At 43.0% G+C, this 27,926-nt stretch overlaps 1 protein-coding gene across 2 annotated transcripts in view; it reads right to left on the reverse strand.

The window, feature by feature from the left end:
• Positions 1-369: 369 nt before the first annotated feature.
• The window catches only part of LOC109136604 (rho GTPase-activating protein 6), an 83,080-nt gene continuing 55,523 nt past the window's right edge, over positions 370-27,926 (reverse strand). For both annotated transcript variants that reach the window (XM_019260108.2, XM_019260113.2), the window contains exons 2-14: positions 17,703-17,862; positions 13,578-13,649; positions 10,198-10,346; positions 9,980-10,108; positions 9,671-9,866; positions 9,514-9,569; positions 7,410-7,560; positions 7,166-7,314; positions 5,128-5,307; positions 4,148-4,239; positions 3,817-4,067; positions 3,655-3,738; positions 370-3,285 (exon numbers count right to left, since the gene is read on the reverse strand). In XM_019260108.2, the coding sequence (XP_019115653.1) occupies positions 2,699-3,285; positions 3,655-3,738; positions 3,817-4,067; positions 4,148-4,239; positions 5,128-5,307; positions 7,166-7,314; positions 7,410-7,560; positions 9,514-9,569; positions 9,671-9,866; positions 9,980-10,108; positions 10,198-10,346; positions 13,578-13,649; positions 17,703-17,862 (2,256 nt within the window). In that variant the 3' untranslated portion in view covers positions 370-2,698. The remainder of the gene's footprint in view (positions 3,286-3,654; positions 3,739-3,816; positions 4,068-4,147; positions 4,240-5,127; positions 5,308-7,165; positions 7,315-7,409; positions 7,561-9,513; positions 9,570-9,670; positions 9,867-9,979; positions 10,109-10,197; positions 10,347-13,577; positions 13,650-17,702; positions 17,863-27,926) is intronic.

Raw genomic sequence — 27,926 nt, forward strand, 5'->3', positions numbered from 1 at the left:
CAGACTCTCTGCCTTAAAGGCCCTGCACTCCTATGCTGGTGTTTGGAATCATCCTGGATGATTAGACTCTAGTCAGGGGAGAGTTTTATAGTTTGATTTTATGAATTTGTGTTCACAGTTGTATTTTGATGCATTCAATGTGATGGAAAATAGTCAACAGTCAGCTCTGAATCATGGCAAGCTGTAGGGCCACTATAATATAACATATTTTTACATATACCATACTGTGTGATAATAATGTAGCACTATGTTATCTTGTAATCTGCAGTTAGTATTGCTGTAACATATTAATTCTATTGTGACACACTTTCTTTCTTTCCTTGTCTGAGCTCAATCATTTTTCCAAAGCACCGACTACAACAGCAGGTGTAAACTTTATCATATTTAATTCCATTGTAGCATATTGATGATGACACGCAGTACAAAAGCAATTACCAGACATTCCATTACAACTTGGACCCAGTAAACCCCACCAAAAAAAATATCAACAATAAACACCATTAACACTAAGTTTGTCTTAGTTTCATCGTGACGTCAACAAGACAAACATGATCTTGGTTTGGGGAGACAAAGCTAGGACCATTAGGATTATTCTCTCTTCTTTTTTTTTCTTCTTTTCCCTCCCTCGAATAAAAATTGTTATATTGTATTTATATATTACAACACTCAACAGAAAACAACGTAATACAAAACTTTTAACAAAAATATGAACCTTGAGCAATGCATGGAGAAAACAGCTTTTAAGAGCAACACCTATGGCACATTTATTTCCTCACACAGATTTACACATTTTCACAAAAAGGTGCTTCGAATCACAAGCCAACTGAGTCTAAAGAGAGCACAGATGGATCCCATGGAAACTGAACTGTGTTAAGCAGCAAAATGCTACCGCATATGGTCTGACAATAGATGGCGCCATAACCCTTACCATGGCGCCACATCTTTTCTGTTGACTTCGATTATAGTCTCCAGATTTAATGCTGAAACGGCTTCAGATGAGCAAATATTACAGGATGACTTGAGAGAAATGTGAAATATTTGCCAGCAAATACCCACTTGACTGTGACATTTGAGAGGAGTTGGACAGGGTATGGCTGTGGACACTGGAATTGAAGTGAACAAATAGATGAGCAACTTCCGGCACCTCAGTTGGACCACTGTAGAATGAATTTTTTGTCAATTTTAATGACTCCTAGAACAATTACTCAAGCCTCTTGGACAGGAAATGAGTCAGTTGGAATATTCAGTCTGGCATTAGAGGTAATGTAAAATGGATCAGTCCCAATGTGAATATGTTAGTCATCATCATACTGTATTGTGTTATGAACCGTGGTGAGCTGATTATAGAGAACAGGTTATGATCTTAGCAAAAACACATACTTTTTGTTTAGGAGAAATAGAAACCAGTACTTTGAAGTCCTGGACTGTAAATCATAATTTGATTTGATGTAACCAGATTTAGACCAAATAGACAGATTTTGCAATGTGACAAAACATTCTTATACATCAAATGCTGAAACATTTAGACATGCGATTCTGTAAATTCTTCACATCTGGCCTTTAGACATGATTTCACAAAGGGAGGAATTATATGAAAATACTATTTGGCATGTATCTGATATCATCTTTTTTTTATTACTTTGTACTATTTGTATGCGGAAAACCATTTTGGACATTTATTCTATCATCTTTTATCTTATGTTTGAGCATCATGAGTCAGTAATTTTCTGTCAGAACAGTCGGAAATATGATCCATCCTAATGTCGAAGTCATGTTTGTGTAAAATGAGCTACTGTACTGCTATGCTGAAAAGTTTCAGAAACGAAACGACTGGATGAAATGAACACAACTGTACGATAAATAGCTTGAAATAAAAAAAAATAACAATAAAAAAAAAAAGAGACTTTGGCACATTGTTCCCGCGATGCAGCAGGTAGCAAGAGCACAAGCAAACTTACAGCCACGTGCTTTATAATCAGGTCGAAGCATTTTTGCCACAAGTGAAATATTTCTTACATTCAATATTAAAGACAGAAAACAGCAGTCCGACATCACCAACATTTAGACTGCCAGTTAAAGGGCTGACATAATTTTAGAAGATTTGGCAAATTATACACTTTACATGTCAATTTACATATTGTTTATGTGTGTTTGTATATATATATACAGCCAAACATGATTTGACATTGACGAGTGATTCAACGTTTGATCTTTTTAGACAGGTGTGGGTGAAGTACACGACCGGTACGCACACGACAAATTCTACATTTAGCAGCAGTTACTAATACGTACATCTTAGTGTCTGTTTGCTGAAAAGGTTTGAAAAGTTCTGAAATTAAAATATAACAGACTGTTTTCCTATTGTTCCCTATTGAGATCTGAAGACTTAACTCATTCTGAAGAGTTTTTTTGAGGTATTTCTTGTGGGCATTTTTCTTTTAATGGACAAAACATATGGGCAAGGAACAGAAGCAACCTTTTAACATCCATACTAAAGAAATACTAGTGGCTCTTGGATGTAAAAGTCTGTATAAGGCAGCAGCAGCGCACGTAAACAACAACGCCATGGCGCTAAGATGCAGGAGACGTACGGAAGGTTCATGGAAAGGGTGAAATCCATGGATGAAAGGCAGGATGAGAGGAGGAGTGATTGCCATCAGAGCAGAATCTCTACAGAGATCAGTTCATGGGTCGGAGATCACACCAGCGTTTCAGGCAGTGCGTCAGCATTGTCCGAGGACAGCAGCTGCCAGATCTGCCACCGGTCCCTCTGCCAGTCCTGCCACTCTGCACTATGTGGCACCATTTGGCCGTCCGTCGTCGAGGCCGAGTTACTCTGCGCCACGCTCAGCCTCGCGTGCTGCAGAGGGGGCCGCTGAGCTGTCGCCAGCTGAGGTGAACTTTGCGAACCAGCCAGTCGATGGTGGGCGTTGTAAGGGGGAGGACAGTGGCCGTCGTTGAGCAAAGCGGGGCCACCATCAACAGTGTTCACCCCGCCTTGAGGTATGGAGGTCGGGGAAAGTCCGTGTCCACTTGCTCGATGGAGGCCTTGCGTGCTGTTGAGGTGCGACGTCAACGAGGGGTTGGTGTTGAGCTGCAGGCGTCTGGTCTGCACATGAGGGCTGGCACACACTCTGGTGACCGGGGGGTGGCGTCTGCACTCGGCTGTGCCAGGCGCCATCTGAGTCCGTTGTAGCGTTGCCGGCTGCCTGCCATCGCCATGGAGTCCGTCGAGACCTTCCTGCGAGCTGCGAGAGCTCCCCTCTGACATGTTGCCATGGGAACCTAGAAACAGAACATCAACTACATCAGTCGAATTAATTATAGTTTAATGAATAACACAGAATAGACACATCACGAGTAGGTTCTTGGGAGAAAAATGCACAAAGAAATGCTCCAAAACATCTTTTGTTGATAAATATTTCGGTTTTATTGCATCTTCAATGAGAAGAAAAAAGAATACTTGGACTAAATATGAATAAAACCCAGCAGGATTCTGCTTTCTGATGACTGAAACTGCAGGTACTCAGCGCTGGTCCTTGATTTAAATGTTCCTCCCCGATACTTAATAACCAGTGCCAAGCACTTACTCTGGCTCATTAAGCACTGGGAACAGAATCTGCAGACGTCCTGGGATGATTGAGATCTGTTTACCTGTGTATGATTGGTCCTTGAGTGTTGGTTTCAGAGTTGTGTGCCACGTCCCCCAAATGTTCGCATGCTCCTCTGATATAGCATCTAAAGGAAGCGAAAGAGAGGTCAAATTCATTTTCCACACTCACCTCAAAACATTATATAAATCTAAGTCATATGTACCTTTGGTACCCCAAGGGTCAGCTCCAGGCTCCCTGCTCCAGCCGGCCACCTGCCCCACCAGAGAGTACTGTTCCGGGACACGGAAGAGCTGCTCGCTGCCTGGACTTCCTGGTTCTCCTCGCCTCTCGCTAAGGATCGGGGAGTTGTTGTCATAAGGTGATACCTCGCCGCTGGACGCCTTGTTGGAGTCGCTGGAGGAACGGCGCTCGCTCAGGGTGAAGGGTTCCTCTGTCTGCAACAGGTCGGGGCTCCTGTGGTTGATTACAGGCAGAAATGAGTGGCGGACAAAAGAGAGAGGAAGATCATGCACATGTGTTTACGTGTAACTTACTGCGATGCTTTTCTTCTCAGGAGGTAGTCCACCACATCTGGATCAGTCTCTAACAGGCTCATCAAAACCTCATTCTGCAGATCAGGAGGCACCTAAAAAATATATTAACTATTAATACTAGCCCATTCCTTTCTCGGAAAAACATGAAAATACGAGACAGCTGTCTTGTATGCCTCTTAATGTGATTTTCAGGTAATTATCTGAATTTTATGCTCATGAAACCCGTGGATTATAATGCTGCCCAAACGCCCACTGTCCACTGTGACTCTCATCCTCAGATGATTTGAAAATTTCCCAGATTCGGACACATAAGCAGGTTACGAAACAACCTTCAGATGTCATTCGCAGAACTTGAGCTGCCTACAAATCTGTTCTGTACCAATTCACTGTGTGCGATTAATAGTTCTTCATTGGCTTACTGGAGGAATGTAAACCTCAGGGAGAACGTCAGTGGCAGATTACAAAACATTACGGTCTAAGGTTTCGGACCCGAGATGACCCGAAGAGCCTGTCCGCACTGTTTGAGAATCCGAGGAACAAAAGCAACCCGATGAGGCGGTAATCCGTGCAAAATCATGACCTCTCCTGACACCGCATGAAGGATTTCATGCCTGAATTTCCTGCTTTTGTTTTGGAAGTTAAAGAATCCCTGTGAGGATTATTGATGTTAATGTCAGCTAACTGGCAAGATTTAACTCTCTTGTTATAACTACTCAAGAATTCAGCAGTGATTCTGACCAAAAACACATCCATGTGTCATCTGGCACTCTGCTTTGTTTTATTTCTCACTTTCCTCTGTTTTCATTAACCGAGACGCAACCATTGTCTGGTACGCCAGGAGGGGATTGTCTTACTTTACGCCAACACAAGAATGCAAGGGTGGGTGAGTGAATGCGAGACTGTGTGTGCGTGTGTTTGGCGGCCGAGCGGAAGAATGAAAAGAGCAAGCGAGGATAAAAGATAGATGCTGAATGACTGACCATGAAGAGGGTCTGGTAGCTGGCGATCATCCTCTGCAGCACGGCGATGACGGCAGTGCTCTCCTCGGCCCTCGCTGAACTCTGGACGCTGAACTCCTTGTCGGAGTTCTTCTGCTTGTGGAGCAGGTTTGGGCCGAAGATGGTTGCCAGGTTCAAGGATGTCATCTTGTTCCCTGTGATCTGTATTTGGAGAAAGAGTTTGATGATGTAACCCAAATGAGTTCCTCCCCATGTTTCAGTAAAATCGTATCGGTTGCACCGAAGTTTGCTCTTCACCTCTGAACTCTTGTTCTACATTTTTGGACATATAAGGAACTGTTTTCCTCCCTTATAAGGAGAATGTTTCCTCTCCCTTCGCCTCCATCCAACCTGTCGCTCCCCATTTCTGTTTTTGTCACTTCGTCACACGGGGCTTGTTAACGCTAAAAGTGTCGGCGCGTATGACAGGTGATTCTGTTTCTACTAGGCTTGGGTGATGTTGCGCATCCTGTGACAAATTTCATTTTTCTGCTTCATTTCCACCCCCCGCCCCCCCCCTTTCCACTCGCAGTCCCAAAGGAGAGATGGGAGCCACAAGCGGCCCCAAAAGTATTGATGTGTTGCTCCGACTTCCTGTCACGATCTCGGATACAGATAGTGGAGCCATGGAGTCGTGAAGGGAAACAAACAAACACACACACACACACATACATCAATGCTCGGGTCCGTTCTCATGTCTGCACACAAACTTCCATCTGTGCACAAAAAAAGCCACACACACACATGACTCCACAAGACTGCAAATGAAAGGCTACAGAGTCCTGATCACGATGATCATGATGTCACTTCCTCCCTGTCCACTATCACAAGTCTTAATTGAATCTATAGACCAAAGAAAGCACAATAACAGGATGTGATTGTGATATCTAGTGTTGTAGCTGCCAATCCAACTGCTGTGGATTTGTATTAGACGTCTTAATACGTCTTTGGGTCGTGGGGGCAGCAGCTTCAGCAGGGCGGCCCAGACTTCCCTCTCCCCGGCCACTTCGTCCAGCTCTCCCAGGGGTACCCCAAGGCATTCCCAGGCCAGCCGAGAGACATAGTCCCTCCAGCGTGTCCTGGGTCTTCCCCGGGGCCGCCTCCCGGAGGGACGTGCCCGGAACATCTCACCAGGGAGACGTCCAGGAGGCATCCTCACGAGATGCCCGACCCACCTTAACTGGTTCCTCTCGATGCGGAGGAGCAGCAGTTCTACTCTGAGCTCCTCTCGGATGGCCGAGCTTCTCACCCTATCTCTAAGGGAGAGCCCAGCCACCCTGCGAAGGAAGCTCATTTCGGCCGCTTGTATTCATGATCTCATTCTGTCGGTCACTACCCAAAGCTCGTGACCATAGGTGAGGGTAGGAACGTAGATCGACTGGTAAATCGAGAGCTTCGCCTTTCGGCTCAGCTCCTTCTTCACCACAACGGATAAGCGGGAGAAGATGGATGGATGGAATACGTCTTTGGCAAGCATGCAGGGTTAGTCTACTCCTCTATAGTCTCTTTAAAGTAGAGTTGCTGGCAGGCGTCCATGCTTTCCCGAGCAGATGCACTGGGCCGCATTTAGATTGGAAGTTTGGTTTGTGATGAACTTGTTGTGTGTTGTGGTCGTAGCAGCTTATTTGCCCTGGAGATTCTAGCCTCAAGCAGAGACAAGGTGCGGGCTCAGATGACATCACTTGAGGCAGTTCATCTGCACATGGCTAAAAGGCTTTGTTCACGTATACAGTACAGTGCACAGCAGTGCTGCCCGACACCTGTAGACAGAGCGCCCGTGCTGTTTCAGGCTTGACCGGCACAGAAAAATGCGTGCACATACCATCCACTCAAACCGGTTCCTATCACATCTTTGGTCATTTTCATCCTAATGAGGTGGAAACGCGAAACAAACAAAATGCTAGTGTTTGCATGTGTGTTTACACGCGACTAAAAGCAACTTAATTTGGATGTTTCGGACATCTTGATTAATGGATTTGATGGACTATTTAATGTTGCTAAGAAATGAACGTGGCTTCACCTCCTGCCCGTCTTTGTCCTGCCGGTCGTTGGCGTGGTCAGTCACGGTGGACAGAAACTCCAGGAGGCGGTGGAGAGTATCACTGTTGCACGCTGGGAGCAGGTAGATGAGTAGCTGCGTGACGTTCTGCTGCTCATCATGATCCAACACTGCAACACATGTGGGAATAGCTTGGTTGAAAATAGGGGGGGGGGGGGAAGAAAAGGAGGATCGAGGTCAGAGAAAGACGGGGAACGAAGCTCACATGTGGTGTTGATGAAAGCTGTGTAGAGCTCCTTGGTTAGAAGAGGGTCAGGCATGTCCCTGAGGAACTCCTTCAGCAGAGCGGCCACGTCGTGAATGCTGTGCTCCTCGTCCAGCTGGACGTCGACGCCTCGATCGAACTCCTCGCGGAGCTGGAGGATGGACGCAAAGAAAAGGAGAAAGAGAGGAAGAGGAGGATTTCAGAAACATCCTCCGCACATAACAATGGACATTATATTCTAGGCAGCGACTCCAGTCACTCACTTCCTGTCGGTCCTCAAACTAGTTTTACCAGTATGCATTTTTAATCTCGTCGACCTGACCTTTGGATGACTTCCAGAGAGTTAGAAAGTCTCTCTTTGGCAGCGATGAGGGATACGCAGCGCTCATCTGCACAGCATGTTGACGTATATACCAGTTTGCCCATTAAACATATAAATGTTAACACTGGATTGTATCAACACAGAGCGGCAGAGAATACAAAGTGGATATTTAGACTCGCAGCAAATCATATACAGATGTGTGAATACAAACCATTGAATTTAGTGAGTTTATAATAAAGAGGAGGTGTTATAAACATACACAGGGGTAGAGTGGTCCATTTAACCACAGTTAGCACATTACTGCTTCATTATTCTATTTACTGGAGCCGGTTTTAACAAGTATTTAATTCTTTTCTATTTGCCTTCTGTTCTTTAAATGTTGTTCTGCACATAGTGACAGTCTGGAAACAGTGCTTGTGTTTTATAGGCAGAATGCAGCAGATCAGTTTATCACAGGAAGACAGTGTTTGGACTGAAGGAGCACAATTAAACCGCTTTCATTATGACTGCACAGATTTTTACCAGATTTTAATTGATTCTGGTTCGTCAGTCATCAAAGCAGTAGCATGAAAATCTCTCAATTCCCCCTCCGCTAAGAGGAAACGAGGGAAAACAAAACGCCGCCTTTCAGAACTGGAAATAACCTTTTTGGAAATGCTGTTGCAGAGTGAAAAGTTCAAATGAAAAAACAAGACTTTTGCGCAGCAGGCCGGGTACTAGGATATTATGCAAAGAAATATTATTTCATTGATTTTTATCGTGCAAGTTTTGTTAACACCAGCCGGGATGGTTGAAACTCATCCAGAAAGGAAGTAATGCATCAGTTTGTGGAACAGATTTCTCAGACGTGTCATCTGTTCAAGCTTAAATTCATATTGTATCGGAAAAAATCTGAAAAATTAAACTGATAAAAGACTATTTGGAATCGTTTGTTGAGCTGTTAAGCTGTTTCTTGTCCACTGACACAAAGATTGTGACTCATTAAAGAAACATTTCTTCTTTCCTGACATCGCAACGTGTTGCGAGTCTAAAGCAGCTCGTCTTATGATCAATTCAGTTGGCAGAGCAGAAGAAAAAAAAATCCATATTCAATATGCGATACAGCGCCTCTGCTCTTTGTAGCTGAAGGTCGTCCTCATATTTCATTAAAATGTAATCCTGTCTTATAATTTAATTCAAGTGAGATGTCCCCACCTCCGCTTTGGACACCAACCCGAAGGTCAAAGAAGCGTGCGTGTCCCTGTTACTGAGGGAGGGGGAGGCTAATCATCCAGGTGCCTCTAGTTCAGTTAAGTGGGAGTAAGTGTTTATAAAAAAGATTATGTAAAAACTGACGCTGCCCACACTGATTGACCCATGAAGTGTAACCCTGATTTATGTATTCTTTTGCTGTGTATTTACTGGAGTCAGAGGTAATGGATAATGAAAGGTGTAGGAGTAGAATAACCCAATGCAATATGTTGTGTATTGAGCTGGTAAGAACAAGAAACACATCATTAGGGCCTGCTTTGTGGGTATTTCTCAAAAATATGCGTCTTGTATGTACTTGAGTCTTTGGCACCATGGGCGACAACAATTTGGTCTATTCTTAGAACAAGGGTTTTGTTTGTTCCGTTCGTGGATGGAAAAAGGACGCGTGGATAGCATTTTGCACAAAGAAGTTCTGTGAGATCAGGTTTTCATACGTGTTACGTTGCTACCTGTCTTATCTGTGGCCACAAATGACGCTTCGTGAAGAGATTTAACCCTAACCCGCCATCGTCGGAAGAAAGAACCCCTCACCTGTCGGACTCTCTTCTTGGAGCTCCCCACTCGAAAGATCCCCACAGTCTGCAAACCTGAGTGGAAAACAAAAACTCAATGACTGAAGTATTACAAGAGCTGTTTATAGCAACTGACAAATGAAAGACCGGCTGAACATATACAGTATGTAGGCTACCGTATTTCTCGATGTGCTGACAGCAGCTGTCCACCACCCTGGGCACCTGACGGTAGATGGGATTGAGGCTCAGCCTTTTGTCCCGGTGCTTCTCCTTCTTGCTCGGCGTCTCAGCCGGCAGGGAGAGCTGCAGAGCCTCGAGCAGGCGGGACTGGTTGTCGTCCAGGTCTGTGATGGAGTCCACTGACATGCCTCCCTGGAGGTTAATCATGCATTGCATTCAGAACGGACTCTTTTGTGTAAAACGCAAAAACACCCATGGCCTTTGATCTGGAGCTCGGACGTAGTAATTATATCATTTTGTCTCACCCTCCTGCGTGCTCGTGGTGCCGCCTCGGGCGTGTTGGGCGACGTCGACTCATTGGCTGTCTCCGATGTGGAACTCAAAGAGGAGTTACTGCTGGATAACTCCTTGTTGGACGGCCGCTTGGTGGCAAACTGCAGGACAGATCGCCCAAGAGTTAGACTGGGACAAATTGGACAGTTGACAGAAAATGTTCTATCTATATAATTGAGAGATAACAGACCTGTAAAATGGACGAGACGAGGTCGGAGGAGTCCTTGTGCTCCTCTCTTTGCGGATGGTCCTGACGATAGCCGTCCTGACGCTGCCTGTGCGTTCTGTCATTGGCGATGACCTGGGAGAGCGGTATACTGAAAGCCTGGGGCATGCATTCTGGGGGGAAAAAAAAACAGAAAGAAAAGACGGCGATGGGACTTTATTCCTAAATCAAAATTGGCTGCAAGAGGAAGGAAGGAAAAAAGAGAAATAAAAAGCTCTATTAGTGCCCAAAAATAGTTCCCCCTTTGAACTCTCATCAAACATGCCTCCAATGAAACCCTCGCCTTTTACATGCGATAAAAGCCTCACAACACATGTTTACTATGTCGGTTAAAACTCTTATTGCACTACGACGGCACTACATCTGGTTTCCAAAATAAGACATCACAGAAAGAAAGTTGGCAAAAATCTGGCTACGACAGACCACTAATTCCAGTGCCTTTGACCAAAATAACACAACTTTGATGACTCTCACCCACAAGTAATATCATGGAGGTCCTTTTTTTTTTTTTAGAAGTTGCTCAGCACTGACACATATGTTTACAACAGCTAGTATGTTATTCAGATTCCTTTGTTCCATTTTCAGTCATTACAGCGAGACTCTGAGTGGAGTTTGCTTTGGCAAAGAAGTTGCATGAGACGAGGTTTGTATGCAAATCGGGGGGGAAGCAAACCATAGCAACTGACTTGGGACTTGTGGAAGATATCCAGGGTGATCACTTCAGAGAGAGATGATGTCATGCTGGACCATCACAGGCTATATATTCCATTGTACAGAATCCCAAAGCCTGAGCCAACAGCTGAGAAAAAACAGTCCAGCTGTTCGGTAGATATATGTCTTGTGTGTGTGTAGAAAAGAGGAAAGGAAAACAGAGGGAGAGAAAGCAAAATGCATTCCACAACCACAAGTGGAGGGCTGTGGTTCACGAACAACATGACCACTAACACTGTGACACAACGAATTTGCTCTGCAGCCCTCGCAGCGTTAACGGGACTTATGTAACCTGCACATATGCACACACACAGATGTGCACATATACACAATCTGGATCACATAATGTACACACGCTTTGGCAAACGTAAAGCAACGGTACTTCAGAGCGCGTCCACCGCCAGACCACATTTATCAAGCCACGTCCGTTTTTTCATAAATCTACATTTTCCAGGCCCTAGGAGCAACGGTCTTGGGTTTTCAGCGCCGTTTCTTACTATTTCTTATTCATGACCATGCGGCGTGTTTATATAAGCTGGATGTGTTCGGAGTCCACGCAGAAAAAAGGCTCTCACAGCCTCAGGATAGTTATAAATAACATGAAACATTTGTTTTAATGCGCCACATGGGTGGAGTTTACCACACAGGACAATATGGCCAAAGTGCCAAAAAGTCTTTTAGAGGACCAAGCGAGCAAATCATCGCTTTGACTGACAAGTTACTTGATGCAAACTGAGCCAAAAGCAGATTTCTATTTGCCATTTGCAAATCTAGTTTGACTTGAGGTCCGGTCACAACGGTTCAGAGTGCTCGAAGAAGAAGGCCACATTTCTCCTGTTCTATCGCTTTCTCTCTTGCAGAGAAAAGCCTGAGCCTGCTTCAAAGCGAAATGCAGGGATGGTATTCGGGGACCCCTCGGGAGAAAATTAAAGTTAGAATCCGTTTGGCAGGTTAGACCGCATGTTACGTCGGAGCCATCTGCTCTGGAGGGGTAGAGCCAGGCATGTGGTGGAAGGAAAAACCCACCTGCACCCTCCACCCCGAGCTCTCCCCTGACGTTAATCTTACGTAACTGATAGAAAAAGTATTTGTCCCAAAAGTTAATGCGGTTCTGGGAACGAGACCGATTGTTTGCCTCATGATAATTATCATCTGGGCAGCAAACTCACAGTTGCTGCAGTTGCCACTGACATAATGGGGTTCTGATTGGCCAAAGCATGCGCATTATTTTCAGACAACACAGCTGCGACATACTGCCGCAGCCTCATCGCCATTCCAATATGAAAGTCTTGACAGCTGTTTCTGGTACTTATTAGAACCATAAATAAAGATAATTCCAAGCTTGACAAAGATAGATGAGTCGGTTTTTGGATCCTTTGGCTATTTTTGCCTGCTTGCCAGACTTAAGATGAATGCTTGGCTGCTTTTGTGAAGTGTTTATGAACTCCTAGTTTTGCTCCATTGCTTACTTACTTAGCTTAGGCAGTTTAAGATCCTATGTAACTTGTAACAACCAGTGGCAATGAGGAGGATTTCTACTAAAAATGTAGGGGAACGGTAGCACATGCAATTTAAGGTTTTTCTTGCATTACCTAACATTCACCACCATAACCAAGCAAGGCTGCAGCAGGAAAAGCCCTGAGGCTGTATCCAATTATGCAGTCATGTGGTTTTTATTTCTCATGAATTAGTCATTTCATACGTTAGAGCTTTGTTTGCTTTGTTTTTGTTGGTACAGCAAAGTCAATGCAAATTTAGCACGTTTGTGCCAGTTGAACTTTACTCAACTCGGAGTGAAATGTGAGTGTTGTGCAGAGAGGACCGGGTGGCACAGACAAAGGCGTTCAGTGCCGAGGAGCTCTGGAGGTGAGCCGAAGCTTCTGAAGGGATAAACGCCCGGACGTCATGCCCGGATTCTGCTCTGATCTGAAGCCATTTCGTAACGACGAGCTGAGCAATGGAGGTGCCACCACCGCTTGTTTTGGCATCCTTTTGATCCGTTTATTGCAATTAAATCTCAGCAAAATCGATTTATTTTCAGCTAATACCTCATTTGTGCTACTTTATCAATCAAATTCTCAGATTGTTTTGTGTTCTTTGAATGCAGTCGCTAAATCCCTCTAAACCCAGACTATCACATTAATGCCAATTACCATTACTTACTCATTTGTACCATATTAGTCAGTTACCCGAGAACACTGCAAGTGAAGCACAAGTCAGCACTGCTGTGTGTATTTCTGACATTCCCTTGTGTATTTATTGTAATCGAGACCTGGGATCAGCACCCGCACTCACAAATTTGACAAGAACTCGTTTTTATCTCCCGCTCCTCTCTGCAACCGGGCTTCTTTCGACTCAAAGTTCCTTTTTTCTCGTTCTGCCAAATATGCTCCGCTTAGTGCAGCTAAGAGTGGCTGCATCTCAGAGCCGAGTCCCCTTACAAGGAGTCCCGTTCACTTAAGCTAAATATAAACTGTCAAAGCCCGGTAAACAGAAACTGTGTTTTTATAACCTCGTTGTTCACCTGCCCGAGGGGCGGATAGAGAGAGAGAGAGATGTTAAGAGTCGTGACAAAGAAACAGTGAAAGAGGAGAGAGAGGGAGAACCGGCGTGGTTAAAAGAACTTGGCGTACCTTTGTCTTTACTCTTCTCCTTTGCTAGAGAGTCCAATTTCCTCCTCAGCGACTTTTTCCTCTTCTGTCCATCTGCAACCAGAGGGAGGGGGGACAACAAGAAAATAAATCATCTGAAACATATCTGCTGTATCTTATCGTGCTTATTATATCTAATAAGCTTATGTCAGGAATGCAGACATAAATCCACCACAGGGGGAAAGCTGTCCGTGAACTCAAATCCATTTAGCTGAGAGAGTCAGACGAGGTCAGCTGTTGTATTATTCGTCACAAAAATATAATTCAGCACACGTTAAATTGCTTATATTTTCTATTTATATATTTCCATTGGCCGATATGTGTCACCATGAAAAATATATTATGGATTTCAACATCTAAAAGGTGAATAGTGTAAAAAAAATAGCTACATAAAACTTGACCCCAACCCCACTTGATTGATTTATTTATTTTTATTCCGTTCTTTATTCAGGGAAACCTTGACTGAGCAAATAGCTCTTTTACAGCAATGCCCTGATCACAACAAACATAAACAATATACAATAAATAGCCCAAATGGTTAATAGTTAATAGTTAAAAACAAGATCAAGTTAAAACCAGTTAAAACAAGTTAAAACAAGATCAGTTAAAACTAAATCAGTTAAAGCAAGAACACTGTATATTTCCCATACCATGTATTACAACTAAAACAGTTTGTCTAATTTCAGTGTCTCTTGCAGGCGGTTCCATTTATTTATTCTAACATGGAGACACAACAACAAGTTTTATGCAAATGAGTTATTCAATTAAATATGAGCTCATCTGCGTACAATCCAGAGCAGGAATCCAATCATTGGATAAAGTCAAAAAGATTTTTGCAGAGGGATCTCTTTTCATCACACGTCACATGTTACCGTCAACAGCCTTAAAAATTCATTTTTGTCCCGTCTATAGACATAAAACGTCTATAAATCAGGCTATGAATGACGTATGAATAAACCCCTCAATAAAAACCTTCAGAATATACACTGAATGAAGCTGGTTTGGTGAAACGCCACTGAAGTGGAGATTTGTGGCTCATTTGGAGAAAATCAAGCCACAACAGTTAGGTAAGAATTTTGATATGATTGACAGATATGATTTGGGGATATTTCACTACCTAACTACTACTATTAAAATTGACAGGTGCATAAAAAAAACAGAGTTCTTGTCTGCAGTGTCTCTGATTCATGCATTAAAAATGACAAATGTAAAGCAGTCCCCTCTCTGCATGCGGAGCTTTAAGTGTTATTGTAAATATGAAATCAGACTGGTGTACTTTGCATACAACAAACAGACAAACAAATATGCAACATGAAACTGCAGTTGAGTTATTGCAAACATTCACGTCAGTTTTATTTTGTGTACGTGACCGCTTTAGACTGGCGTGCTCTGAAAGGAGGAAAGCCACTTTGTCAGCTGTCGACATGATGGACGACTTCTGAATTTGCTGATTAATGATCAAGGAAATCTGGAAAAAAACGTGGCACAGGCTCGGGCCAGGATGTCAGTTTATTCTTTGAAAACCTCAGCAACTTTCACTGCCACTGTTCGCTCACTCTGCTCTTTTGTATATCCGATATCACTCCAGATCTGAAGTCTTTGCCTTGATCTTCTCCTTCAAGCAACCTCAGTTTGAACCCCCAGATGTTCCCTGTATCAAATGAGTCACTTGCGTCAGGAAATTTCATCCAGCTCTGTGGTAGCATGTTACGTCAGGGAGCAGGTCCAGTTTCCCAGTGTGTCCATCTCTGACAGATCTGAATAAGTTCAACACTGCTGCTGTTCTTTGATTATGAATTTATGACCACTTGTCGTGATATATGAGAAACCTGCGTGTTCTTTTTAAGATCTGCAAATAAAAAAAACTGCAGCCTGGTGTCAGAAGGACATGAAGTGAAATCTTATGGTGCATGAGAGAAAAATAGGTGGGAAACAGAGGAGGAGGGGGTGTGACATGGGAGAAAGAAAGCAGATGTTGTGATGGATAGTGAGGGCAGGGAGAGAGAAAGAGAGTGAGTGAGAGAAGCAGAGATAGGAAATGGTTTGGATTTTTGACAGATGGCTCCCAAAGCCGTACGGAAATCCCCCGAACCTCCAAACCTCCTCAGTCCAGCTCCTGAGCAGTTGTGAAACTGTCTGACGAACCTTTTCGCTTCTTCCCTGTCTCATCGCACCCTCGTCCCGTCTCTCTTTGTCCCTATCTCTCTTTAATCTCTTTTTTCGTTCCCCTCGGAGGAAGACTTAGAAACATGACCCCCCCGGCACTCGGATAAATATGAGAAACAGCAGGGCTTTAAAGCCTGCATTAGCGGCGCTGAAATAGCACACACATATTCTTACACACGAGTTGAAATATTTCCCCTAGCAAGCACATGGCGGCCGTTAGGGGCTCTGGAATTCATAAGCAACACAGACAAGTACGTATTAAATCATGGTGGGGAGAGGTCTAACCTTCAACTGGAATGCAAGGCCCTGGATAATCCACTGGCGGCTATTCCAGTCCATACAGTGCAGTGCAAAATGCTGCATAATGTTATTTTCTCTAAAAACAATACTAAATCTAAATAAATTAGTATATTTTTTTGTTTTTTTTGTGCAATTTTGGTCATCATCTCCAGTGATTTTGATAAAATTATACTGAAGTAGAGCAACGGCGCTACAACTGAGTCTGGTGGGGCATTCAGATGGGTTGTAAACAAGTCCACCAAGCCAGATTATCTAAACCAGTGGTTCTCAACCTGGGGGGTTTGAGATCGAAGGAGTCACAGGAAGCAGAAATAGTGCATTTTTTTATTTGAACGACTTGATACTTTTTCCTTCTTGGGCCTTTTAAATTATTCAAATGACTTAATTGAAGTAACCAGAATAGCTTTCTGGCTTCCTCGTCCTAACTCACGAGCTGTGACAAAGGGCCATAAAGAGACAGTGGTTCGTTTTATCAAAGCAAACTGGTAGGCAACTGTTGCATGCACACCAACCACAAAGATCGGGAGATCAAAGTCGAAACGAAAGTGTCTTATCTATAAAGGATGTTTACACCCAACGGGTTTGGTAATAACTTTACAATTATGATCTACTTATCAGCGCTTATCACACTGTCAAAACAGTTGTTGAATGTCTTTGGCTCTGGATGGAGCTCTCTTAAAAAACGAAATAATAATAATTATTATTATTATTTGATTTATTTTCTTTAATTTTTATTTTTGTGGAGGATCCAGCCTTTTTTGGAGCTTGCCAAGTAGTAAAAAATCTGGATAATTCTGCCTCTGCTGCTTTTAAACATCATTGCGGCGTTCATATTTCATCCGATGACAGATTTGTGAAGGTAGTTAACTTGTTATATCTCGCCCACTTGTTTCCTTTACATCGAGTGGGATCATGTATATTTTCCCTCTCTATCTAAACTATGATGCATGGAGACATTTTTAGCATGGGCGTGCCCGGAGGGGAAACCAACCACCATGTCTCACCAGTTTCAGTGCAGCGCTCTGCCCATTTCTGCTATATCTGGATTAATTTGTCGAATTTTGTCATTTTCCAAACCCTTATTAACTCAATGGTTTGGTTTACAAGACCAAAATACAGCTTGTTTAGCTTCGACACGAGAGACCACAAGGAGCTGTTTTTGCAACATTAAGGACTTTTTAATTAGCCTCCACGGTGACTAGTGCACTCTGCTGCAGAGGAAAGGGAGTCGCGTGTCTTTACGAGGACGGGGGTCAACAGATACCACGTCAAACAGGAAGCACCCGATCCCGATGTGAAGTATGGTTTATATCTAGATTCATGTGTTGTCACAACTTCCCCAAACATAGACCACACATGACTTCCCTTAAATACACCCTGAGGGGCGACGGGAGGATGTGGTCAGAGGCTCGAACATTGGCTTCACTTTATGGGACACTTGAAAGTAGCTGCACAAGCTTACACAGCAAACCTGGGCTAAGAATATCAATTGAGTTGCGTTTACGACATAAAAGTAAATCCAGTGTATTTTATCGCAGTTAACAGTCACATAAATGTCATGTCTTGAAAGTATGAAGCCGTAAATCACACCCATCCGGAACTAACAAACATATACATTAGTTAAGACATGCATGCACCCACCTTTTGGCATGGTTATCTGACATCCCAGGTCATAGTCCTGGTGTAAACGAGTGTAAGCCACTTCCTGCAGCCTGGCCCTCTCCAGCTCAGACAGGCTCTGGATGGCGACTGGCGTCAGGCGCACGCTCCGCCCCGACAGGCTGCTCCAGGTGAAATCACCCTGAGGTGGACAAAAGTTAACATAAAGAGTAAGATAAGACTGGCAGAACATACAACAGGGTGTCACGTAATGAACCCTACGCTCCTGTCTTGAAATACGATTATAAAAGTGTCTGTGGCATTTAGCTTGTAAACAGAGCTGACATTTGCCTCACTTCACGTCCTCTTTTATTCATAAAAACAAAATTTGACGTATTAAATTCACTAGATTCAGCATAATGGATTTGTTGGCCACTTGGGGGCAGCAGAAACAAGCTGAAAACACAACACGAACATATTACCTTTTAGATTCATAGCATCAGTTGTTAGCTCATATAAAGGTTTAATCCAAATTAAAAACATAATCTGTGACCTGTTTCTTTATTAAGATTATTTTTTTGGCTTTTTATGCCATTGATGATAGGACAGCTGAAGACAGACTGGAAGCAGGGGTCAGAGAGAGGGGGAGTGACACGCAGTAAATGGCCGTCAGATGCGGGATTCGAACCGGGGCTAGCTGCAGCGAGGACTATACCCTCCACACATGGGGCGGCCGCTTAACCCACTACGCTACCGACCGCCCCCTGTTTCTTTATTTTCAATAGCGCATAGGTCTCCTGGACCTTGGCCTCTGCATTCTTTGGAGCGAGTATTGAAAAAAGACTTTTTTTTTAAATAGATGATAGCCTTGTCAGTAGAGCATATAGATAAAATGAAGTACAACCAACAATTACTAACTTAAAATTACAGTCGAAACCGAATAATAAATGTATAAAATTGGAGACAGATAAAGAGAGACAGCATGGCCTCGGAAAGAAAAAGTTGTTTTTCTCGAAAAGGAGCAAGCGGGGACATGCAGTGTCCTCGCACTGATTGATTTGCAATATGCTATCCGCACGCATAAAGCAGATATAAGAATGCAAAGCATATGTGGAGGAGGAGGAGGAGGAGATGCGGTTAGTATAGCGTATAGAAAGCAGTCCGAGCCGTCACACTCATATTTCAGCCGCAGACAGGTTAACTTTGCAGCTTTGGCTTTAAGCTGTGATCAACGTGGAATTGAAGTAAATTTTAATGAATTTCTGGAAACGAGGAGACTGCTTTTGGCTTTGATGAACATTTGAGTCATCTGAATCTCTGGTCATGCATTCCTGTGTGTCTGAGAGAGAAGGTCAGGAAGAGGGAGAGGTTAAAGAAAGAGGGGCGGGGGAGAAAAGAGAGGAGACGTCGCTGCAATTTATCTAATGCCTTATCCAGACAGAGGGCTTACAAGTGTACTCTAATGTGTCTGTGTTTATACGCTTCGGTATGATTTTTGTTCTGCTGAGAGAAGAGAGAAACCATTTTACATCTCAGTTTATATCTTGCAAAAATATGTAATTTTGTCATGTTGGCCCTCGACGGATGTTTACCCTTCAAGTCTTCTTGAAAAATGGGACACACCGAAGACAAAGCTTCGCTTTTCATGACTTTCAGGCCTCTATCAGCAATATTTTCTTAAAGTCGTTCCTCCTGCTGTCAGCTCTCTTGTTATTTGACGCCTCTTGGCGCAGTGAAGCAACGGAGCCATCATTCTTCCACGGGAGGGAAACCTGGAGAGCCACCTGAGTGTGTGTGTGTGTGTGAGCCCAGTGACAAAGAAGTTGCATGTAGCCCCCTTTTAATAGAGCATTTTATCCAGCACAGCTGTTGTGTCCATGTGTGCGCCTCTGTATGCCATTCCTTATCGCTGGCTGAGGAAGCCCACTTCCCTCCCGCTTGACCTCACACACAGCTTGAGGGGGCGCACATGCCTGTACACACCCTCACACACACACACACACACAATGCAAAAGAAAAGACAAACAGTTGGAGAAGTTAAATAAGAGGCCTCTCCTCGCTCGAGCTGCTTCTGCACAGCGGGGTTTCTGAAGGGGATGGATGAGCTTCGCTTCTTAAGTGTCAATGTGAAACCTGTGGAATGCTGACAGAAGAGCGAAGGGGGGGGTGCGGACTAAATCCTGGTATCACTGCTGGACTCTGGCAACAATGAGCTGAAAGCCTGCGTGACCTGCAGGCGCGGGCATTTCGGATTTACAAACCGAGACGGATCTAAAGGCGTCCTGCTCGGTTTAACTTTTGACAAATTGGATTCCTGTTGAATGATGTTTTTATTATTTGTCGTCGTGTATGACGCAGCACATCTGCAACCACTGTATCATCTGCCTGTGGTCGATTTTAGTTACACGACTGCACATTTCTCATGGTTGGACATGATCCAGCCTCATTACCCTAGATAATGGCTCGCTATCACTCTGACTAACAATGCAGATCAATTTTGTGCAAACAAAAGCTGGTAAATGTGTCAATTTTGTGGTTTGCACATTGAAATCAGCAGATTTGCACAGAAGCTGCAGTGTATTTTAGCTGATTGAATTAAAGACAAATAATCAAGCCCCAGAAATGTTTTTTTTTTTTAAGGAGGGGGGGGGGGGCAAGAAGCAAGGAACAAGAGGGAGGGAGAAGGTGGGCAGACACAGAAACAGGACGATCCACAAAAAAGGCTAAAAACAGGAATGGAGTTGTGGCTGTGTGTCGATTACCACAGGGAGACGGAATGACCCTGGGAAGGGAGAGAACTGTCTTTTATGAGTGGTGGGTGGATTGGTTGATGGGATGGCAGGTGTGGTTGTGATTAGGCAGGTGAGGCCATGCCCAGCAACACACACACACACACACACCACACACACACAACACACACAAAACGGGCAGACAAACAGAAACACAAGGGTGGGAAATGAAGGAAACACTAAGAAGGGAGGGAGCAATCCGGCAAGTTTTATTTTGAAAATCTAAACAACCAGTTACGGACACTACCTTAAAGGTCCAGTGGTAAGATTTGGGGCCTTTATTTTCACATAAGGCAGACATGGAATAAATAATATTACATTATAACAATGTTTCATGCATGTATGATGAAAATAAGAATCTTTTTGTTTTTGTTACTCCTGTTATATCCACAGTGCAGCGGGCCGCCATGTTGAAACACCTTGTTTGGGGGTGAGGGTGATGTGAGGAGATTGCAATGCAGCAATTAAGACCACGAGATGCAACTAGTTCTACACACTGGACCTTTAACTGCACTAGGATACGTGTCAGTATTGCGTTCGCCATGTCTAGACGGGAAAAGTACACGGCAGACTGGCAGGTGTATTACACGCGTTGGCTGAATAATTGGATTGACTCGATGAGTGTATCAACATTTTATCAACTCGGAGCTTGACCCATCTCGATTATGAAGGCAGTCATGGAGAACGCTTCGTTCTAGTTTCTTAGAGATTTCAGTGAGTATATCAAACTGAAATTTGGCGTTATGCTTATGTTGGGAATTGTTGCGTCTCTGTAAATCACACTGTAAATGTCTACAATATGAAAAAGTGTCCCGAGATAACATCTGTCATAGTTGGCGTCGCGTAAATAAAACGGAATTGAATTAAAACAAAAACTGGGGGGGACAAAATGTGGATTTTTTTTTGAAAAGCAGATGCTAAGAGGAGATAAAAACGGATGTGGAGAGGTTTTTATCCATTGTTTGTGGTGCTCCTGGACCATCCCAGCAATTTGAAGATTTCCCCACACTCCCTGCAAGCAAATCAGTGGTTTGCGAGGCAAAGTAGCGTGAGCACCAATTACTAACAGTTAAACACAGCTGTTCTCTCCTCTACCTCACCGTGGTTTTCTCTCTGTTGGACAGTTTACAGGGAACAGAGGACGGCATGTTTTTTGTGGCCGGTATGGGAATCAATAGGACGAGATGTGTCAGTTGTCAGACAGTGTCATTTAATGAAACACGAGCCTGATTTGTGAGCTGATCTTTTGCCACAATTCACAGGTATGCAGAAAGAACGGCGTGGTGTAGCAAGAAGAGATCCAACGCAGACACAACAAACCCAAACAGCGTGACGAATGTATCATATTTACAGTTTGGAAAGTTGAATGACAACTTCTAAGAGGCGTAAATAGAGTTATAACTTGGACAGATTTGGGGAAAATGTCAGCGGCCTGTGCACAGACCTCAAATGTCTCAAGTTTGTTCTCCAACACAAATACTCGAGGTTATTATGCATGAAGTTTCAGCGCTTGCAAACAGGAGTAATATCTCTGACATGAACCCAGCGTGCCAATGACAGCTGACGGAGAAATAGCCTGACAGAATTTTGGATGTGATCCGTGGTCAGCCTGCCATGCACAGATTAACCACACCACAAACCCTCATGCATTACCTCAACTTCTCTTTCTACTATCAACTGTGGTGTTGATACAATACCTGATTTTCTTTGCTTTTGCAGCTTATGTAACCATTATGCAAGATGCTAAATCTTCAAGGTCGGGCCTCATTATTGCTGCAGGCCCTTCATATTAATCTGTCTTTAAAATGTTTGAAGTTCGCCTGAGGCTTAGATGTGCCGGCCAATGGTTGGGGGGGGATATTCGGAGCACACCTCTTTAGTTGCTCATTCTTGCGACAGAGCCAGGAAGGCCTCATTAAATGCAAAGGCAGACACAAAAAAAAATACGCAGTGAAAGTGATACCTGCAATTAGTGATGTTGTGCTAATTTTCAATCCTGCATAATGTGCCCTCCCACAGCCAGAAAAAAAAGGGAATATTTAGGGCTTCAAATGTAACCACATCAATAAACTCAAATTATTTTATGATTTCAGAAACACAGCAGTAGATGTCATTTCCCTGAACTCAAGTCAAAAAACATCTGTCTTTTGCAAGTGGTTTATTATCTTAAAAATGTAATAATCATTGTATCCACAAGTACAAACATGTAAAATACTTCCCACAGAGTGCATAAAAAAACTCAGCAAGGGCTCGCAAACAATGCGCATTGTTGGAGTATTGTGTAACTGTCGAGTGTGGAAGTCAACACCGAAGTTTTTTGACAGTAACGCTCGGCCAAGTTTGACATTTTTTGGTTCCTTAAGAAATAAGACAAATGATCAACGGCAATATGCTGACGTAAATATCGCATGTGCGTCATATTGTTCTCAAAAGGAGACGTTGGACAGATTGTCCTTCTCTGCATGATTCTGCACGCTGGAAGGACAAAAACGGCTCATAGTTGTGTAACTTCCATAATTTGTGAGTGAGTAACTGCATTTTTTTTTTCCCTCGACTGATTTTATGGAGACGTTTTTTATTACAGTGCACTCTAACTCGGTCAGACCAAGTGCAACTTATGTAACCATAAAGTAAATATGTTTCAATTCCATACAGTATGTACCTGTATATATTCACTGAACTAAACACACTTTGCTATAGGATACCATCGTTAAAGATGCAACTGATCCTAAATCATGTTTTTTTTCTTCCCCTTCCTTAATGGAACACAAATGTGGAAAGAGAGCTTGTTTAAAGCTGAAATCTGACTGTCTGCTCTTGTGTATCACTTTAATCGCTGTCCTATCCCTTCGAAGTAAGTAAACTTATTTAGCTTAAACAGTCAGCTTTAAACGCAAGCTTAGAAAGCTTCTTAATAGATCAACCACTTCGCAGCTTTTATAGTATAGCAGGAAGTGGTTCCAAGGGTGGTTTCCTTTGGTTTCAATCTAGATTTTGAGGCCACCAGTAGGCCTTGTCAGTAGACCTCAGAGGTCTCACCGAGTTCATGAGGGACACAATAATTCCGAAATATAGCCAAGTGGGGCCAGCGACGTCGCCTCACAGCGAGAGTTTCCTGATCGAACCTTGGCTGGGCCTTTCTGTGTGCATGTTCTCCCCCTCCATGCGTGGATTCCCTGCCCTATGTCGGTGGGATTAGCCCCCACCGTGACCCTATTGAAGATGCGTTACAGAAAATGGAATATATGGTACATGTAGCGCTTAATTCTCATTCAACTGTAACATTGTAGATTAGCCAACACAGTGTAACGCGCAACTCAGGATGGTCATTACAATAGTCAAGATGGTTGGAAACAAAAAACGTGTTTTGAAAAGATAGTACCTTTTTGATTTTGGTGACTTTTTAAGTTAAAAAAAAAATTGAGAATAGTGGAAAAATACCCATCACAAGAGGCATATCTCCATATTTGAGAAGCCTTTGCCATTTTAACTTTAAAAACGACTAAATATGTTCAAGTTTCTATCAACAAATCAACGTGCGACAGCACTAATCCAGATAAATGATTTCTGTGATAGTTCCATGTCCAAACTAGTCGATCTAAATCACGCATCTGCCCTTCTTTGCATTGAAGGGGAGGTATGATAATTGTATTTTTCAATAACCTCCCATACTGGAGGCTGATAACCTCACATTCCACAACTAATGAAAGCCCGATACCGTTGAATTACTTTGGGCGTTGGGTTATGTAACCTGCGTTCGAATAACAGGAATCCATAATTTGGTGGTTATTTTCCCCTCAGGCAGTGTCAGGGACAACCCAAAACAGGTGGAGGAGCCAATTTATCTTTGTGTGTGTGACAGATACATGACAAACATGACACACACACACACACATAGACACACATAGACCAATGCCACTTGCTGACAAGCAAGAGTGGTCAGTAATTAAAGCAGATGTGAACCTTGAGGAGGTTTCAGGTCAGCGAAAGCAATCTATATATGCATGAAGCCAACCTGTAAAAGACAACAAAAGAAGAGAGAAGGGGAAAAAAGACGTGTTGAAAATACTTGTGCATTCCTTTGGATCAGTGTGTGGCACAGAAACTCTGCTCAGGGCCACTTAAAGGCAGCTGCAGCACTAAAGAGAAAGCAAAGTACAATGTGAAGAACTGTTGGACTGCTTCTTTAATATTGGATTCACCACAAGTGATCTCTTCCTGAGCCTGCAGTATCACGACATATTGCCTTCCGATTATAGTTTATACAAAACCAGCAGCATTACTTACTACGATATGTGTGTGTGTGTGTGATAAGAGCATGTTGTTGAGAACACATTTGTAAGTCAGAGAGCCTTGTTCATACCCGACATCAATGCATCCGCGTGATCATCACAAGTGGACAGCTTTAAGCACCAAGCCAGTTCACACCTGGCATTAGAATGGCCAGTGGTGTTTGAGTGATCGGAGATGCAAATAAAGAGGTGCATCATTTTTCAGTTTGCAAATGCATTGTTATTAACTGATGGTCTAACAGTAGTTGGGACAGATGGACACACAAACAAAGAAATTTATTTAGAAATGTATCCAATCCAATCCATCCACTGTATTTATATAGCACGATTTTAGCAACACAGGGTTTCCAAAGTGCTGCACATACGATAGAACACATAAATAACACTATAGAAACACAACAAAACATCAAGTAAGAACAGAAAGATAAAAAACAATAAAAATAAAATGAATAAAAGGCATAGATAAGATAATAAAACAGACAAACATAAATACGTAAATAACAAAATGCATGTATACACATGAAATCAACCATCTACATGGTGTTAAAACAAAGAGAAGAGGTGGTTTTAAGATGTAGGGACATTTTTGGGGGCAGCACGGTGGTGCAGTGTTTAACCTCACAGCAAAAAGGTTCTGGGTTCGGACCCGTCTTTCCGCAGAGTTAACATTCTCATGCAGGTTAATTGGTGACTCTTAAGGGGGCATCGGCTCCACCCCCACACAACATGAAGAATGAATGAATGTATAACATTTGCCAAAATTTCTTGTGGCCAGCGTTTCACTAAGTTTCTAAGGTTTCTCCCAATTTACAAAACTGCAAGCTCTACACACAAAGTGCAGCCGATGTGAATGTCATGAGTCGTGCAGGTATTTGGTCACCTTTTTTAAAGATCACAACTCATTGCAGGAGTCTTGGCAGGATTTTCACCCCGTTCATTGCTAAACCAGCAGATTAAAGGCTTGTAACTGTATTTTCTTTTTCATGGAAAGAGGATTTGCTTCATTGTCTGTATTTACTGTTGCACTGGGTGGCATAAAAGATATTTCCAGCAGCACTTGAAGGAGCGTGCTATGCATATATTCCTTTTGGGGACTGGGACACACACAGTCATACGGTCAATGTGTATGACCAAATGAGGACCAGTCATAACACAGTTTTCACAGTAACACAGGCCAAAAATAGTCACACTGATGCCTGTAGTATATGGAATATTGAGCGGCATAGGAAGAGGCTGTGTCGTAAATTAGCATGGTGCTACAATAAGTCAAAAGATCCAGAGGGGACAGTGACACAAGTGGAATTGAACTTTTATGTAACATGTTGCATGCAGGGATGTCAAAACTGTTTCCAGATCAGCTTGATTTAAAACATCAGCAACAACAACAACAGTGATGTCACTCACCTTGAACTGGGAATGATTTACGCAGTGCATCACAGCAACGGCGTCCCGCTGCCTTGTTGCGTTTGTGTGTGTGTGTGTATGTTCCAGGTGCGTTACCATAGTAATCTTTCTCCACTTTCAGGTCCTTTTGATTTTCTGGTATGCGTTGCCACGGAAACTGGCATATTCTTCCTATTCTTTTTTTTTTTTTTTTTGCGCAGTTTGTCCCTTTGTCAGAAATAGAACAGAAACCACATGCTGCACTTTCGTATGTCAGGGTGGCATTAGTCATCACACTGCGCGGGTCCAGTCCAGTCAGCAGAGTGAATAATCTTTCCCGTGTGTCATCTGTCACAAAGCAACAGTTTGGACAACACAAACAAATCCTGAGCATCCTGTCTAATTGAAGCTTTCACCTTGACTTTACATAAATGTAACATGCTCTGTATCCGCATATAAACATAAAGAAATGGTTTAAACACCATAATGTAGTTGTTATTAATAATAGTGTAGTAAAACACAGTTTTACAAATACTGTCCATTAATAACACTTAAAAGTGTCCTCACATCTGGTAACAGCGAGATCGTATGTTTATGAGCCATTTATCAAATGTTTTATGTATGTGGGCTCATGAATGGTAATTAAGAGACATTCTTAACCCCCCCGTGCGTCTAACCCTCTTTCTTTGGTCCGCAAAGCACGTTCATGATTTATCCTGATTTATTCCCCTAATGCCAAATTGGATCAAGTGTAGCAAACTGGCAGAAAATATCATTTGTTAAACTTGGATATCGCCCATTAGATCTGCGCAGCCGGTCCAGCAAACACATCCATGTGTGTGTGTGTGTGTGTGTGTGTGGTGGGGAGAGGGGGTTCGATAGTTCGAGTAAATACAAAGGAAAACAGATGATGCGGGTTGTGTGAAGGCTTAGCAACCAGACTATATTTTGGAGACAAACATAGGAGTTAAAGGATGTTGACAGTAGCTGCATGGCAGATTTGTCTCTATACAGGCCGTGAAAACAGTGTTACATCTCACTAAGCGTCCACGTCACGCTGAGATCCACGGTAATGAAGCTTTTGGTTGTGTTTTCCAAAGGCGTTCAGCGTCACGGTGCCTGTGCCTCGACATTTGCGAAATTGTGGTCTAATGAGCAGTAAATGAGTTTGCTCCAGTAACATGTGATGCCAATAACCTCAATGGACTATGACATTGGTTATCATACCCATGTGCGCTTTGTAGCTCATAACCCACTAATTGACAAACAAATTAAATTTACTGTGGTATATAAGAGTAGATGACTTCGATTGGATGTTACTGAATGTGAAATCATGAACTCAAATGACTTTCCACCATGGCAGCGGCTTCTGTGTTTGTGCGGCCGCTGTTAAAGCCAGGCTTGATGTGGGACAGGTAAACTGGCTGTCGACTCCAGATGCTTAAAGGCCAAAATAGATCTCGAAGCAGTGTTTATTGCTCCAGTACTGTAAGTGGAGTATTGAAACAGGGTTTATTGAAGCCAAAATGAGCAACTTTCATTCATTCTACATCTACATCTTGTTTGAATTGCCCCTTTTTTCTCTTGAAGTCCTCTTAACATCTTCTTTTGTTATTCTGATATTAAACACAGGCCCGAGCGGATTTGGGGAGTTTTACAATCTGTGGGGAAGTTCTATTCATTTACAACAATAAAAAAAGTAATGATGACATTTTTAGGCTAAAATCTGTGTCTGTGTTTACATCAAAGTTAGAGTAACAAAAAAAGAAGTTTTAAAATCCATATTATTAAAAAAATATAAT

This window comes from Larimichthys crocea, chromosome XIX (genome assembly GCF_000972845.2).
Source record: "Larimichthys crocea isolate SSNF chromosome XIX, L_crocea_2.0, whole genome shotgun sequence".
Classification (NCBI taxonomy): Eukaryota; Metazoa; Chordata; class Actinopteri; family Sciaenidae; genus Larimichthys; species Larimichthys crocea.